Source organism: Lepidochelys olivacea, assembly GCF_965140295.1.
Source record: "Lepidochelys olivacea isolate rLepOli2 genome assembly, chromosome: 7".
NCBI classification, from domain to species: domain Eukaryota; kingdom Metazoa; phylum Chordata; order Testudines; family Cheloniidae; genus Lepidochelys; species Lepidochelys olivacea.
In genome coordinates this window covers 10,747,699-10,762,616 of record NC_140417.1, presented here as the reverse complement: position 1 = coordinate 10,762,616, position 14,918 = coordinate 10,747,699, and the positions used below count along the sequence as shown (strand labels likewise).

Here is a 14,918-nt window from a genome sequence, read left to right as displayed (position 1 = left end):
ATCAGGGGTGGGGAAAAAATGCATTCTTATTGACTGTAGCTATGCTGACAACTGCCATTGCAGATGCAGCGATGTTGATGGAAGAGTTCTTCCATCAATGTACTTATACCTAATATCATTGAGGGAGGTGGTGCCATTACACTAACAGGAAAAATCCTTTTGTTAATATAGGCTGTCTGCCCTATGAGGGTCTAGATATACCCCAAGTCTCATTTTTGAAAGGGGTCTTAGGAGCTAAAGTCCCATTGACAATGAGGTCAACATGTGTGAATTGGCCTGCTCACAGAGCCTACTGCGGGATCAGGGCCTTAGACTGGGAGTTCTTTGGGACAGGGAATCTGTCTTCTCCACCTGTAATGCATCTAGCAAACTTCCCAGGTACAGGAAGTGCCATAATGGAAAATGGATCATGTACTTTAAAAAATGGTTCGCCCTCATTTATGAGGACAGTGACGTGTGCACCCTTCGATGTCCCTGCCTTTGTGGGGGTGTCTGTGTGTCTTTCTCCTTTTCGGTAGGCGTCGGTGTCCTGGCGTGGTGCACTGACCGGTCTGTGTCCCTCTGTCGGTGTGTCCTCCCCCCTTTCCCTGTCTGTCTGTCTGTCCCTTTCCATTAGGCTTAGGGTTGCCCATTTAGGTTGGACGCATTCCTTGGAGGTTTCATCACAGGACATAATCGTTAAGGAAAGATTTTAATTTTTAAATCCTGGAGGGCTGGCAACGCTACGAGGCTCTGGGTCTCTGTCCTTCTCCTTGTCTGAGTCTCCCTCCTTGCCTGTGTGCCTCTTCTCCCGGCATCCCCGCCCGCCCTTGTCTGCCTGCCTGTCCCCTCGTCGGTGTGTCTGTCCCCCTCCTTCTATGGGTCCCGATGGCTGCCCCCGCCCCGCATCTCCTCCCCTCCCCGTCCGTGTGTCCCTGCGGCGCGGCGCCCCCTGCTGCCCGGCGCGGGGGTGGCAGGCTGGCGCCGGCGAGCGGAGGCCCTGGCAGCCTCGGCCGGCGGTAGGAAGCGCAGGGCGATGGCGCTGAGCCCCCCCGAGAGCCGGCCGGGCCCGGAGCCCCCGCACCCGCCGCCCGAGCAGGAGGGCGACGAGGACCCGGTGCCCATCAACCACCAGCAGCTGCGCAGCCTGGAGCCCGAGCCGGGCGGGATCCCGCTGCACTCGCCGTGGACCTTCTGGCTGGACAAGTGAGTGCGGAGCCGGGGCCTGGGGACCCTCCGCGGTACCCCCCGGCCAGGCCCTATAAGCCCCCTGCCCCTGGGCACAGGGACTCTGCGCGGTACCCCCTGGCCAGGCCCTGTGAGCCCCCCGGACCCAGGGACCCTCCGTGGTACCCCCCGGCCAGGCCCTATGAGCCCCCCCTGGACCCAGGGACCCTGCGCGGTACCCCCTGGCCAGGCCCTATGAGCCCCCCCTGGACCCGGGGACCCTCCGCGGTACCCCCCGGCCAGGCCCTATGAGCCCCCGGGGACCCTCCGCGGTACCCCCTGGCCAGGCCCTATGAGCCCCCGGGGACCCTCCGTGGTACCCCCTGGCCAGGCCCTATGAGCCCCCGGGGACCCTCCGCGGTACCCCCTGGCCAGGCCCTGTGAGCCCCTGCCCTTGGGCACAGGGACCCTGCGCGGTACCCCCTGGCCAGGCCCTGTGAGCCCCCCAGACCCGGGGTCCCTCCGCGGTACCCCCTAGGCAGGCCCTATGAGCCCCCTGGGACCCTCCACGGTACCCCCTGGCCAGGCCCTATAAGCCCCCTGCCCCTGGGCACAGGGACTCTGCGCGGTACCCCCTGGCCAGGCCCTGTGAGCCCCCCGGACCCAGGGACCCTCCGTGGTACCCCCCGGCCAGGCCCTATGAGCCCCCCTGGACCCAGGGACCCTGCGCGGTACCCCCTGGCCAGGCCCTATGAGCCCCCTGGGACCCTCCGCGGTACCCCCTGGCCAGGCCCTGTGAGCCCCCCGGACCCAGGGACCCTCCGTGGTACCCCCTGGCCAGGCCCTATGAGCCCCTCTGGACCCAGGGACCCTGTGCGGTACCCCTTAACCAGGCCCTATGAGCCCCCTGGCACCCTCCACGGTACCCCCTGGCCAGGCCCTATGAGCCCCTCTGGATCCGAGGCCTCTCCGCGGTACCCCTTAACCAGGCCCTATGAGCCCCTCTCCCTTTCCCCCGCCTGGGGACCCTGTGCGGTACCCCCGGGCCAGGCCCTATGAGCCCCCCCACCCCAGGGCACAGGGACCCTGCGCGATACCCCCCATCAGACCTGCCTGGGCCTCGGGACTGTCTGCTTGACCCCTAGCCCTGGGGCCCAGGGACTCTCTGCCCAGGAACCCTCCGCAATACCACCGCCCCCCCTCCTCCGGCCCCCCGCAAGGTCCGCCTGGGCCTAGGAACCCTCTGCCTGACTCCCCGCTTCCCCCCGGGCCCAGGGACTCTCCGCCAGGCCTCATGAGACCCCCCCCAGCATAGAGACCCCTGTCCTGAGCAGGGCCCTGCTCGACCCCTAGGCCCAGGGCCCAGCGCTGCTGTCTCTCTCAGACCGGGGAGAGGTGGTGGGTCTGGTCTTCTCTGCCTTGCAGGCTCTGCTGGGGGGGAGAGACCAGCTCCATAACCGCCAACTGCAAATACATGGGGCTGAGCCGCGGGGGGCGGGGACGACCCTCTCCTAGTGCAGAGTACAAGCCCCCCACTGCTCCCAACTGTACCAGCCCACTCACCCCCACACTCCTAACTGCCCCAGTCCAGACTCACCGCCTGACACCACTCCATTCCTGACTGCCCAGCTTAGAGTCAAAGTTTAATGCCTGCCCCCATTTTTGACTGCCTCACCCTAAGGTCAAAGCTTGATCCCTTCACCCCATTCCTAACTGGTTCACCCTCACTGCTTTTACCCCATGTCAGAATGAAATCCTGAAACCCACCCTCTAATACACACATCTGTACCCAAACTTCATAATGTGAGATTGGCTTGTTATCCTACAGAACTGGGTTGTAAACAGAGAATGAGTCCAGGAGCCATAAATAAAAAGCTTCTTCCTATTAGTCAGCTGTGGCCTGAAACTAATACAATTTCTTACAACTTCTTGGATTTCATTAGCACCTTTCCCCCCACAGGGCTTTACAAATGAATCTTCAACCTGAATGCTGGGATCATTTCAGCTGCTGCTGAAATGTTGCCATGCTTATGGCAGCTGTTTAACATGTGCACAACAGCTCTCAGCACAACAAATTAGAACATGAAGTGAAGGACGACAGTAATAAAAACAAAACTTGTTTGTAATGCTGACACTTAAGATCATAAATGAATTTTTAAAGGAGTAAGAGCTCACCAAGTTTCCTGAAATACTCTTATTGCTAATTATTGAGCACCTGCAGTGCACTGAGTGCAGTACAGAAGAAGAAATTGTCCCAGTGCCGTAGTGTTTACGATCTAAATTGAATACTGACAATGCAGTTCAGATGCTACAGGCCGTCTATATATAACGTTTTAGCAATTTAAGTTTTATTTGTTTTATGGTAAACAACCTAGAGTATTTTGGCAAATAGGTATCCATTGATCACTGCTATTACTCACAGAATACTCTAGGGTTTTGATATGATGTTCTTTTTAAAAATAAGCATAAAAACATTTCAAAAACAGCTCTGATCTTCACCAGTGTCTTTTGTAACACAGGTTGAACGATGATGAGTTATTTGTCTCACCCTGACTTTCATGTGTACTACACATGGGAAAACTTTCTATATGTAGGTAGTATAGACATTAAATAAATGAAACATTTTTATATACCACTAGTTGGTAGCTTTAACATTTTCTAATACTGTAGGCATAACATTAAGAAAATATATTTCAGAAATGCCTTTTGTTCATAGTATAATAAACATTGATTCAGGTAATAGTGTTGTTTCAAGCCCTAAATTTAGACATAATGGTTGTAAGGGAAATAATAGTAGGCTAATGGTTATATTTATAAGATCGTGCTGTTATTTCACTTAAGTCATGTACACACCTTTATAGTTTCTTTAATGCCCTGATCCTGAAAAACTGACTCAACATGGGCAATGCCTCCTCCCCCGACTTTAGCGTGATTTTATGTGGGTGCAGGGATCTACCAGCACTGAGTTATTTGAAGGACTGTGGCCTAAATTTGTAATCTTTTAAAAACTGCATCACTTCTTGTAGATGGTCCAGCAGAAGTGAGCTTTTTTGAGGAAGTAGCTAAATCTTACATTAGTTAAGCAAAGTGAATATCTAATGGTCACCTAACATTTTACCTGCTTGACTGTTTTTAGGAGCTTTACCTTATTCTGTAGCTGAAACATGGGTAAGGCTACGTTTTAGTCATGGGTATTTTTAGTAAAAGTCACGGATAGGTCCCGGGCAGTAAACAAAAATTCATGGCCCGTGACCTGTCCATGACTTTTACTATACCCCTAACTAAAACTTTGGACGGGGGGTCTGAAGGAGGGTGGCGCGGGCTGTGAGCTGCGAAGCCAGCACTCTGGATGGAGATAGTACACAGAGCTGCCTGGCCATTACTCCGCCTAGAAACTGAGTATTATCTCATTCATATATGTAAAGTTGTACACTTGCAATTCTCACAGGCAGTAAGCCTTTTTCAGTATGTTTGACTACAGTATTCCTCATTAGATATTGTGTGCTGATATCTTGCCCCATATTTATTTTAGGAAAATGAGAATGATGGAAGTATCTTGGAGAAAATTATTATTCAGCAGTCGGACAAGGAAGGTCATGTGTATGATCTTCAAATGTTAATAATTCAGCTGCATCATAAAAGATCAAGGTAGCTTCCAGCGTTTTTAAAAAAAAAAAAAAAAAGATATAACTTTTTAAAAAGTGATGCTAAATTCTACTTTTAGGTTATGTTCTAAGTGTTCCGAAACTAGAGAGGAGCATTTAGCACATGAAAATTAAACTGTTTTCCTCCTCCTTTTGCAGGATCCCTAGTCTGCACCTGCTGTAGTTTACCTGCTTTTGTTGTTTGTTGTAATGCTGCAGCATGAACTGTGTTGGTGACATTGTATTGCCCACGGACCTCCATTGGGTCTTACAGATGCCTGTCACTCCAACTCAGCAATGCACCCTTACGCCCACATGGGGCCGAGGCTCTGCACAGGTGTAGGGTTCTGCCCACATGAATCAGCTTTCAGGATCTTGAGCCTTTGAGTGAAAGGAAGTCTTGTGGTTTTTACAATAATCTGCAGTCTTGCAAGTTTTCAAAAATGATCATATTTCATAGGGTATAAGCATTTTAAAAACAATGCTTTAAAAACTGAAGACTCTCGTTAGGCAGTTAGCAGTTTCCTGGTGTGTGTGATGTCTGGGTTATTGTGTTAAATGAGAATTCGACAGCTCCAAAGAATTTGGGTCTTGCAGAAAAAGAAGAGAAAATGGTAAGTAAGGAGCATGGATGCCCCCAATACTAAGGTGGCTGGAGGCATTCAGAACAATTGTTTCATTTGATCTTGGAATTTAGATCTGCAGATCATCTTTGTATAAAAAACAAAGCTACAACTGAAACTAATATATATACCCATTTACACATGTATATCAATTTCATATGTCAGTACTGAGCAAATTTTATAGCAGTTAATAAGCCCCAGAAAATTTGAACACAGCCTATAATATGACCAATGTACAACAATTTATGGCTAATGCTACACTGAGGCCTGGTCTACACTGGGGGGTGGGGATCGATCTAAGTTACGCAACTTCAGCTACATGAATGACGTAGTTGAAGTCGACGTACTTAGATCGACTTACCATGGTGTCTTCACCATGATGAGTCGACTGCTGCCACTCTCCCGTCGACTCCGCCTGCGCCTCTCACGGAACTGGAGTACAGGAGTCGATGGGAGAGCGCTCGGGGGTCGATTTATTGCATCTAGACTAGACGCGGTAAATTGATCCCCGCTGGATCAGTCACTGCCCGCTGATCCAGTGGGTAGCGTAAACATACCCCGAGTAAAAACCTTTCTAATGAATAACTAAAATAATATGCTAGTAGCACTAGCTGCTAGTTTTCAAGCTGTGCTAGGAAAAGACTGCAGCTGGATCCAGCAATCTGATCTGTGGGTAACTTCTCCAGAGCCCCAGTTACTTCAGTGGAACTCCACATGGGTACAAGGATCTGCTATGTAGGTTAGATGGTAGGATCATAACTTAATTCTGTTCCTGCATGACTGCAAAAGCAGTGCTTTTGAGCTAAATTACTTACGTTATAAGCATAGATTAATACTACTGTAACCAAAAAACCACAAACCTTTTTTGTTTTAAAAAAAGAAAAAATATCAGTGGCTGTAGTTTCTTGTGACTAAACATAGACAAATTTAGTGCAGTGTTGTTAGTCCACTCCAGGGAAGTGAAAACTTTTATTTCCAGCACTTATCCTGTCAAAAATTTAGATTTCCCTTTTCCCTTAAACGTTATTATGAGCTTTGTAATTACAAATAAAGGAGTTTAAAATATAGTTTTAAATATTTCCACCAATCAATTAAATCTGTGTATTTTAGTGACCATTTTGAAATTATACAATTGTGGATTTAACACGTATATGGCATATATAAAGAAGTGAAATAAGATAGTAACCAGACCCAAAAACAAAAATCATGAAACATCCTGTGTTTAAACAGTTGATGTCTTATTGGCCAAGTAAATATTTTAGTTACTAACTTTTTATTAATGATAACATTGTTGATAGTAGATTTTTTTTTCACATAAGTATGAGAGAGACTTTTTGTCTATGCCACCTTATAAGGGAATAAAACAGTATCCTAACCGATAGGAGTGGGGCAAGGGATGTTGTAACTACTTCCGTAAGAGGTGCAAATGAAAGGCACTGTTTTGCCATCGCAAACAATTTTCAAGGCATTTGTTGTCAATCTCTGCTCTTGTCTGCATGTATTATTAAAATTAGGATAAATCCTTCATTGCCAGATAGATGATCTGAATGGCCTAATATTAGTCTTATCCTTAAACTTCTGTATTTCGGTGCTTAAAAATTATGTTGTTTCTTAATACATAGAATTTAGCAATGAAGAGCTACAAAGATTAATTTCTGGCCTTCACAGAAAAGTGAATGGCACTTTTGCTTTACCTATTTTGAAAATGTTAAGGTGATTAGACATTAAGAGCTGGAAAGCTGTCCTGTATTTTAGTCTTGCATCAAAGATCTAGGGGAGATTAACAGTGGGCAATTGGTCGCCACCCCCATATTGAACAGCAATAATAGTTGTGATAACTAGCAAAATCACCCCCACAAACATTTTTTAGAATTGATATTTGCTGTGGTACTAACCTAGAACAAAATAAATACTGATGCACATATATTATAATAAGTTGGTGCATAAACTGGACGATAGAGAGCACAAGGATATATCTCAGTGCATCAATGTCTTATATAAAATACACTGATTCTTAGAACCACATGCACAAAAACCACCAGCTTTTTGGTGGTAAATAAGCCTGATAAGCCCTCTTGCCGTATGCTTCAGAAAGTGGCTGTTGATGCACTGGGGGTTGTAGGGGATCACAAACTAAATATGGGTCAGCAATGTAGTACTGTTGCAAAAAAGAGCAAACATCATTTAGGGATGTATTAACAGCAGAGTTGTATGCAAGACACAGGAATTAATTCTTCTACTCAGCACTGATAAGGTCTCAGGGTATGTCTACACTACGGAATAAGGTCGAATTTATAGAAGTCGGTTTTTTAGAAATCGGTTCTATATATTCGAGTGTGTGTGTCCCCACAGAAAATGCTCTAAATGCATTAAGTGCATTAAGTCGGGGGAGTGCTTCCACAGTACCGAGGCTAGAGTCGACTTCCGGAGCGTTGCACTGTGGGTAGCTATCCCACAGTTCCCGCAGTCTCCGCTGCCCATTGGAATTCTGGGTTGAGATCCCAATGCCTGATGGGGCTAAAACATTGTCGCAGGTGGTTCTGGGTACATATCGTCAGGCCCCCCTTCCCTCCCTCGCTCTGTGAAAGCAAGGGCAGACAATCGTTTCGCGCCTTTTTTCCTGAGTTACCTGTGCAGACGCCATACCACGGCAAGCATGGAGCCTGCTCAGGTAACCATCACCGTATGTCTCCTGGGTGCTGGCAGACGCGGTACTGCATTGCTAGACAGTAGCAGCAACCCATTGCCTTGGGGCAGCAGACAGTACAGTATGACTGGTAGTCGTCATCGTCATGTCCGAGGTGCTCCTGGCCACATCGGCCACGAGCGCCTGGGCAGACATGGGCGCAGGGACTAAATTTGGAGTGACTTGACCAGGTCATTCTCTTTAGTCCTGCAGTCAGTCCTATTGAACCGTCTTATGGTGAGCAGGCAGGCGACATGGATTGCTAGCAGTCCTATTGCATCATCTTCTGCCGGGCAGGCAAGAGATGAGGATGGCTAGCAGTCCCACTGCACCATCTTCTGCCGAGCAGCCATGAGATGTGGATGGCATGCAGTCCTTCTGCACCGTCTGCTGCCAGCCAAAGATGTAAAAGATAGATGGAGTGGATCAAAACAAGAAATAGACCAGATTTGTTTTGTACTCGTTTGCCTCCTCCCCCGTCTAGGGGACTCATTCCTCTAGGTCACACTACAGTCACTCACAGAGAAGGTGCAGCGAGGTGAATCTAGCCATGTATCAATCAGAGGCCAGACTAACCTCCTTGTTCCAATAAGAACAATAAATTAGGTGCACCCTTGCTTATTGGAACCCTCCGTGAAGTCCTGCCTGAAATACTCCTTGATGTAAAGCCACCCCCTTTGTTGATTTTAGCTCCCCGTAAGCCAACCCTGTAAGCCATGTCGTCAGTTGCCAGTCGCCCCTCCCTCCATCAGAGCAACGGCAGACAATCATTCTGCGCCTTTTTTCTGTGCGGATGCCATACCAAGGCAAGTATGGAGGCCGCTCAGCTCACTTTGGCAATTAGGAGCACATTAAACACCACACGCATTATCCAGCAGTATATGCAGCACCAGCACCTGGCAAAGCGATACCGGGCGAGGAGGCGACATCAGCGCGGTCACGTGAGTGATCAGGACATGGACACAGATTTCTCTGAAAGCATGGGCCCTGCCAATGCATGCATCATGGTGCTAATGGGGCAGGTTCATAATGTGGAACGCCGATTCTGGGCTCGGGAAACAAGCACAGACTGGGGGGATCGCATAGTGTTGCAGGTCTGGGACGATTCCCAGTGGCTGCGAAACTTTCGCATGCGTAAGGGCACTTTCATGGAACTTTGTGACTTGCTTTCCCCTGCCCTGAAGCGCATGAATACCAAGATGAGAGCAGCCCTCACAGTTGAGAAGCGAGTGGCAATAGCCCTGTGGAAGCTTGCAACGCCAGACAGCTACCGGTCAGTTGGGAATCAATTTGGAGTGGGCAAATCTACTGTTGGGGCTGCTGTGATGCAAAGTAGCCCACGCAATCAAAGATCTGCTGATATCAAGGGTAGTGACCCTGGGAAATGTGCAGGTCATAGTGGATGGCTTTGCTGCAATGGGATTCCCTAACTGTGGTGGGGCCATAGACGGAACCCATATCCCTATCTTGGCACCGGAGCACCAAGCCGCTGAGTACATAAACCGCAAGGGGTACTTTTCAATAGTGCTGCAAGCTCTGGTGGATCACAAGGGACGTTTCTCCAACATCAACATGGGATGGCCGGGAAAGGTACATGACGCTTGCATCTTCAGGAACTCTGGTCTGTTTCAAAAGCTGCAGGAAGGGACTTTATTCCCAGACCAGAAAATAACAGTTGGGGATGTTGAAATGCCTATATGTATCCTTGGGGACCCAGCCTACCCCTTAATGCCGTGGCTCATGAAGCCGTACACAGGCAGCCTGGACAATAGTCAGGAGCTGTTCAACTACAGGCTGAGCAAGTGCAGAATGGTGGTCGAATGTGCATTTGGACGTTTAAAGGCGCGCTGGCGCAGTTTACTGACTCGCTTAGACCTCAGCGAAACCAATATTCCCACTGTTATTACTGCTTGCTGTGTGCTCCACAATATCTGTGAGAGTAAGGGGGAGACGTTTATGGCGGGATGGGAGGTTGAGGGAAATCGCCTAGCTGCTGGTTACGCGCAGCCAGACACCAGGGCGTTAGAAGAGCACAGGAGGGCGCAGTACGCATCAGAGAAGCTTTGAAAACCAGTTTCATGACTGGCCAGGCTACGGTGTGAAAGTTCTGTTTGTTTCTCCTTGATGAAACCCCCTGCCCCTTGGTTCACTCTACTTCCCTGTAAGCTAACCACCCTCCCCTCCTCCCTTCGATCACCGCTTGCAGAGGCAATAGAGTCATTGTTGCTTCACATTCATGCATTCTTTATTCATTCATCACACAAATAGGGGGATGTCTACCAAGGTAGCCCAGGAGGGGTGGTGGAGGAGGGAAGGAAAATGCCACACAGCACTTTAAAAGTTTACAAATTTAAAATTTATTGAATGCCAGCCTTCTTTTTTTGGGGGCAGTCCTCTGTGGCGGAGTGGCTGGCTGGCCGGTGGCCCCCCCACCGCGTTCTTGGGTGTCTGGGTGTGGAGGCTATGGAACTTGGGGAGGAGGGCGGTTGGTTACACAGGGGCTGTAGTGGCAGTCTGTGCTCCAGCTGCCTTTGCTGCAGCTCAACCATACACTGGAGCATACTGGTTTGGTCCTCCAGCAGCCTCAGCATTGAATCCTGCCTCCTCTCATCACGCTGCCGCCACATTTGAGCTTCAGCCCTCTCTTCAGCCCGCCACTTACTCTCTTCAGCCCACCACCTCTCCTCCCGGTCATTTTGTGCTTTCCTGCACTCTGACATTATTTGCCTCCACGCATTCGTCTGTGCTCTGTCAGTGTGGGCGGACAGCATGAGCTCGGAGAACATTTCATCTCGAGTGCGTTTTTTTCTTTCTTTCTAATCTTCACTAGCCATGTATAGTATTTTAAAAGGTACACTCACCGGAGGTCCCTTCTCCGCCTGCCAGGTCCAGGAAGCAGCCTTGGGTGGGTTCGGGGGGTACTGGCTCCAGGTCCAGGGTGAGAAACAGTTCCTGGCTGTCGGGAAAACCGGTTTCTCCGCTTGCTTGCTGTGAGCTATCTACAACCTCATCATCATCTTCTTCTTCTTCGTCCCCAAAACCTGCTTCTGTGTTGCCTCCATCTCCATTGAAGGAGTCAAACAACACGACTGGGGTAGTGGTGGCTGAACCCCCTAAAATGGCATGTAGCTCATCATAGAAGCGGCATGTTTGGGGCTCTGACCCGGAGCAGCCGTTCGCCTCTCTGGTTTTCTGGGAGGCTTGCCTCAGCTCCTTAAGTTTCACGCGGCACTGCTTCGGGTCCCTGTTATGGCCTCTGTCCTTCATGCCCTGGGAGATTTTGACAAAGGTTTTGGCATTTTGAAAACTGGAACGGAGTTCTGATAGCATGGATTCCTCTCCCCATACAGCGATCAGATCCTGTACCTCCCGTTCGGTCCATGCTGGAGCTCTTTTGCGATTCTGGGACTCCATCATGGTCACCTCTGCTGATGAGCTCTGCATGGTCACCTGCAGCTTGCCACGCTGGCCAAACAGGAAATGAGATTCAAAAGTTCGCGGTTCTTTTCCTGTCTACCTGGCCAGTGCATCTGAGTTGAGAGTGCTGTCCAGAGCGGTCACAATGGAGCACTCTGGGATAGCTCCCGGAGGCCAGTACTGTCGAATTGTTTCCACAGTACCCCAAATTCGAGCCGGCAAGGCCGATTTAAGCGCTAATCCACTTGTCAGGGGTGGAGTAAGGAAATCGATTTTAAGAGCCCTTTAAGTCGAAATAAAGGGCTTCATCGTGTGGACGGGTGCAGGTTTACATCGATTTAACGCTGCTAAATTCGACCTAAAGTCCTAGTGTAGACCAGGGCTCAAATGGAGTATTGTGTCCAGTTCTGGGCACCCTACTTCAGGAAAGATGTGAACAAATTGGTGCCCAGAGGAGAGCAACAAAAACTATTAAAGGTCTAGAAATCATGACCTGTGAGGAAAGATTATCATATTCCTCCCTCCCCAATTTTTTCAGTCTTCAAGTACATAAAAGGTTGTTACAAGGAGGAGGGTGATAAATCCTTAGCTACAGAGGACAGGACAAAAAGTAATGGGCTTAAATTGCAGTAAGGAAGATTTAGGTTAGACATCGGGAAAAACTTCCTAACTGTAAGGATTGGAACAAATTATCTAGGGAGGTTGTGCAATCTCCCTTCTTGGAGATCTTTAAGAACAGGTTAGACAAACACCTGTCAGGAATGGTCTAGATCAGGGGTTCTCAAATGGTGGGTCAGGACCCCTCAGGGGTTGCGAGGTTATTACATGGGGGGTTGCGAGCTGTCAACCTCCACCCCAACCTCGCATTGCCGCCAGCATTTATAATGGTGTTAAATATATTTAAAAGTGTTTTTAATTTATAGGGAGGTCTCACTCAGAGGCTTGCTATGTGAAAGGGGTCACCAGTAAAAAAGACATTTGAGAATCACTGGTCTAGATCAGTGAGACTCAGACCTCAGTGGTTCAGGAGCCAAGTTAGTGATCAGCCTTACCCAAAAGAGCCACAATAGTGAGAATTCGTTGTTTCATTTACTATAGTATGGCTGGGAAATATTTAGTTTATATATATCTCATAGCAACATGACTGACCCTGTATTATTATTTTATCAACTACAATTGGTTAATAACAGAGTAAAAGCCTCCTGACTGGTTAATATCATGTGTTGCAAAGAACTGCAGGAGACACATTAAAGAGTCACTTACAGTTCCCAAGCCTCAGTCTGAGTATCACTGGTCTGGATAATACTTAGTCCTGCATCAGTGCAGGACAGGGGAGGAGGTGACTATCAATGTCCCTTCCTATCCTACAATTCTACGATTCTAAAGAAAGCCTATAACACATATAACTAACATAACTTAATCTAGTAATCATCTCTGTGGTGTCTAAGAACCTTTTGGTCAGAATACGATATGCTGAGTCTACCTGAATGGATATTGAGGAGGCTTATATGTTGAGTCTTGGCATATGACAGTTGCCCTACTGTTGGAACACCAATAGAGGCTCTCATTGCCTCTGACTAGAACCTCACATCTTCCCTATCCAGCATAGGAATATTTTTGCAATTTGTCCAGTTTATAACATAGATACATTAGAGGTAGTCATCATAAATCTGTTACATTGTTGACTGACCTGACTACCGTGGCTCTGACCATCCATTACACACCCTGAGGGAGTCTGGAGATGATTGAGAGCCCTGGTTTGAGCCTACTATAGCAACCTCAAAGAAAGTCAAGGGTACATTTTAAAATTAGAATTTGTCAGCTGATACAAAACTTTTCTGTCTCTGATGTGCTGTGGAAAACTATACTAAGGGTCACACATTTATCATATGAATTCAGGGAAATGACCTCCTCTTTTTCAATACTTGATGATAGCCTTAAATAAATCAAAAGACCTCAGTGTTATAGGAATAGTCTTGATAATTTTATGGTTAGACCAGCTGTTTTTCTGTGTTTTCACAGAAAGGAAAAGTAATTTCCTATGTAAGCTATTTAAACTTCTCTGGCATAAGGGCCTTATTTATCAAGAGAAGGTGCAAGAAAGGTAACTAAAGGGCTAGATAATTTTATATTAACTTGTGTGAGAACAAACATGAAGCAAAACTAAAGAATTCCATGAGGGAAATTTTAAAATTGTATAGAGAAAGATTGTGATTGGAGCAGTGCTTCAAGGTTAATAAGAACTAGGGAGGAGAAATTGGTGGGACTTTATTCAAGTTGTAGAAAGGTAACTAATAGCTATTAATTTATCAACATTAGGCTCCAGTATTAAACTCTTTATATGAAAGGGGCAATTAGATCTCCTTAGGGCTCCTATTTCTGTATGTAGACTCCATTAGTTCAGATGCAGAAAGTCAGACTAGATCCCACTGGTCTCTTCTGGCTTTATAATCTGTAAATTTGTGAATCAGTGTAATTGTATGTTGCATCATTTGTTGGAAGAACTCAGAAAAAGGAGTTTTCTAAGTTTTTTGTTTGTTTTTTCATAATTGTTTGTGCCAATTTATAAATGATCTAAACTTTCTTCCTGTGCATTCTGTAACAAAAGTTAATTGTTTAATAGATTTAAGGCCCAGGAGGAACCATTCTGATAATCTAGACTGAGCTCTTGCACTTCCAGGTATTGAAACACGATAAAAGGCACCCCAAATTCTGTCAGTGTTTTCTGTACATTTTGCAGCAAATTAGACATTTCTCCATTCTTCTAGCTGTTGTCTGTATTTTGGATACTTTTTCTTCTTCTCCAAGTTGTGGCTTGGGCTACTCTTTTCTGTCCCATAAACAAATGTGTAATTCCATTTTGTGTGGCAACTAGTGCAAAGCTAAAACTTCCAGATTGACCATTGCTTGCATTTTAGGACTTTCAGCAGTTTTTTTTCTCACTAATCCAATAATGATTTTTTGTAGAAAAACAAAATTTTCACAAGTAAACAATCTAGAAGTACAGAGGCGTATTCTTAAGGACTTTGAAAATTATTTTAAAGTGAGTTAGATAGCAACTCAACCAAGATTACTGGGTCATTTTAATATAGTTATGGTGATCGCTTTTCTTTAAGTGTTAATTTTTTCTTTGCAGCTCAGATATTTTTCTGTTCTTTAGTTTGTGTTCGTGCTCATGACAGAAGATTGATGTCATTTGCTAGACTTGGGTGTAATGCTGAAATATGCTATGCAAGCTTGTCCACACAGCACCTGTAGTATTTGTCAGTCAAGTTGCTAAAAATAAGCAGTGAATAGTCTTCCACCTAAACCTTAAAATGAGTAATGTGGTGGCTGGTGGTTGTTCTCTGCCAGCTTGTAATGTTGTGAATGTTGTTTCTCTGGAACATGTGATTTGTAGCT

General features: G+C 47.0%; 1 protein-coding gene across 1 annotated transcript in view; it reads left to right on the top strand.

Moving 5' to 3' along the window:
- The first annotated feature begins 957 nt into the window (after positions 1 to 957).
- EIF4E3 (eukaryotic translation initiation factor 4E family member 3) overlaps positions 958 to 14,918 on the top strand; it is a 29,852-nt gene continuing 15,891 nt past the window's right edge. The window contains exon 1 of the mRNA XM_084635498.1: positions 958 to 1,185. Coding sequence (XP_084491624.1) covers positions 1,016 to 1,185 — 170 coding nt within the window. The 5' untranslated portion in view covers positions 958 to 1,015. The remainder of the gene's footprint in view (positions 1,186 to 14,918) is intronic.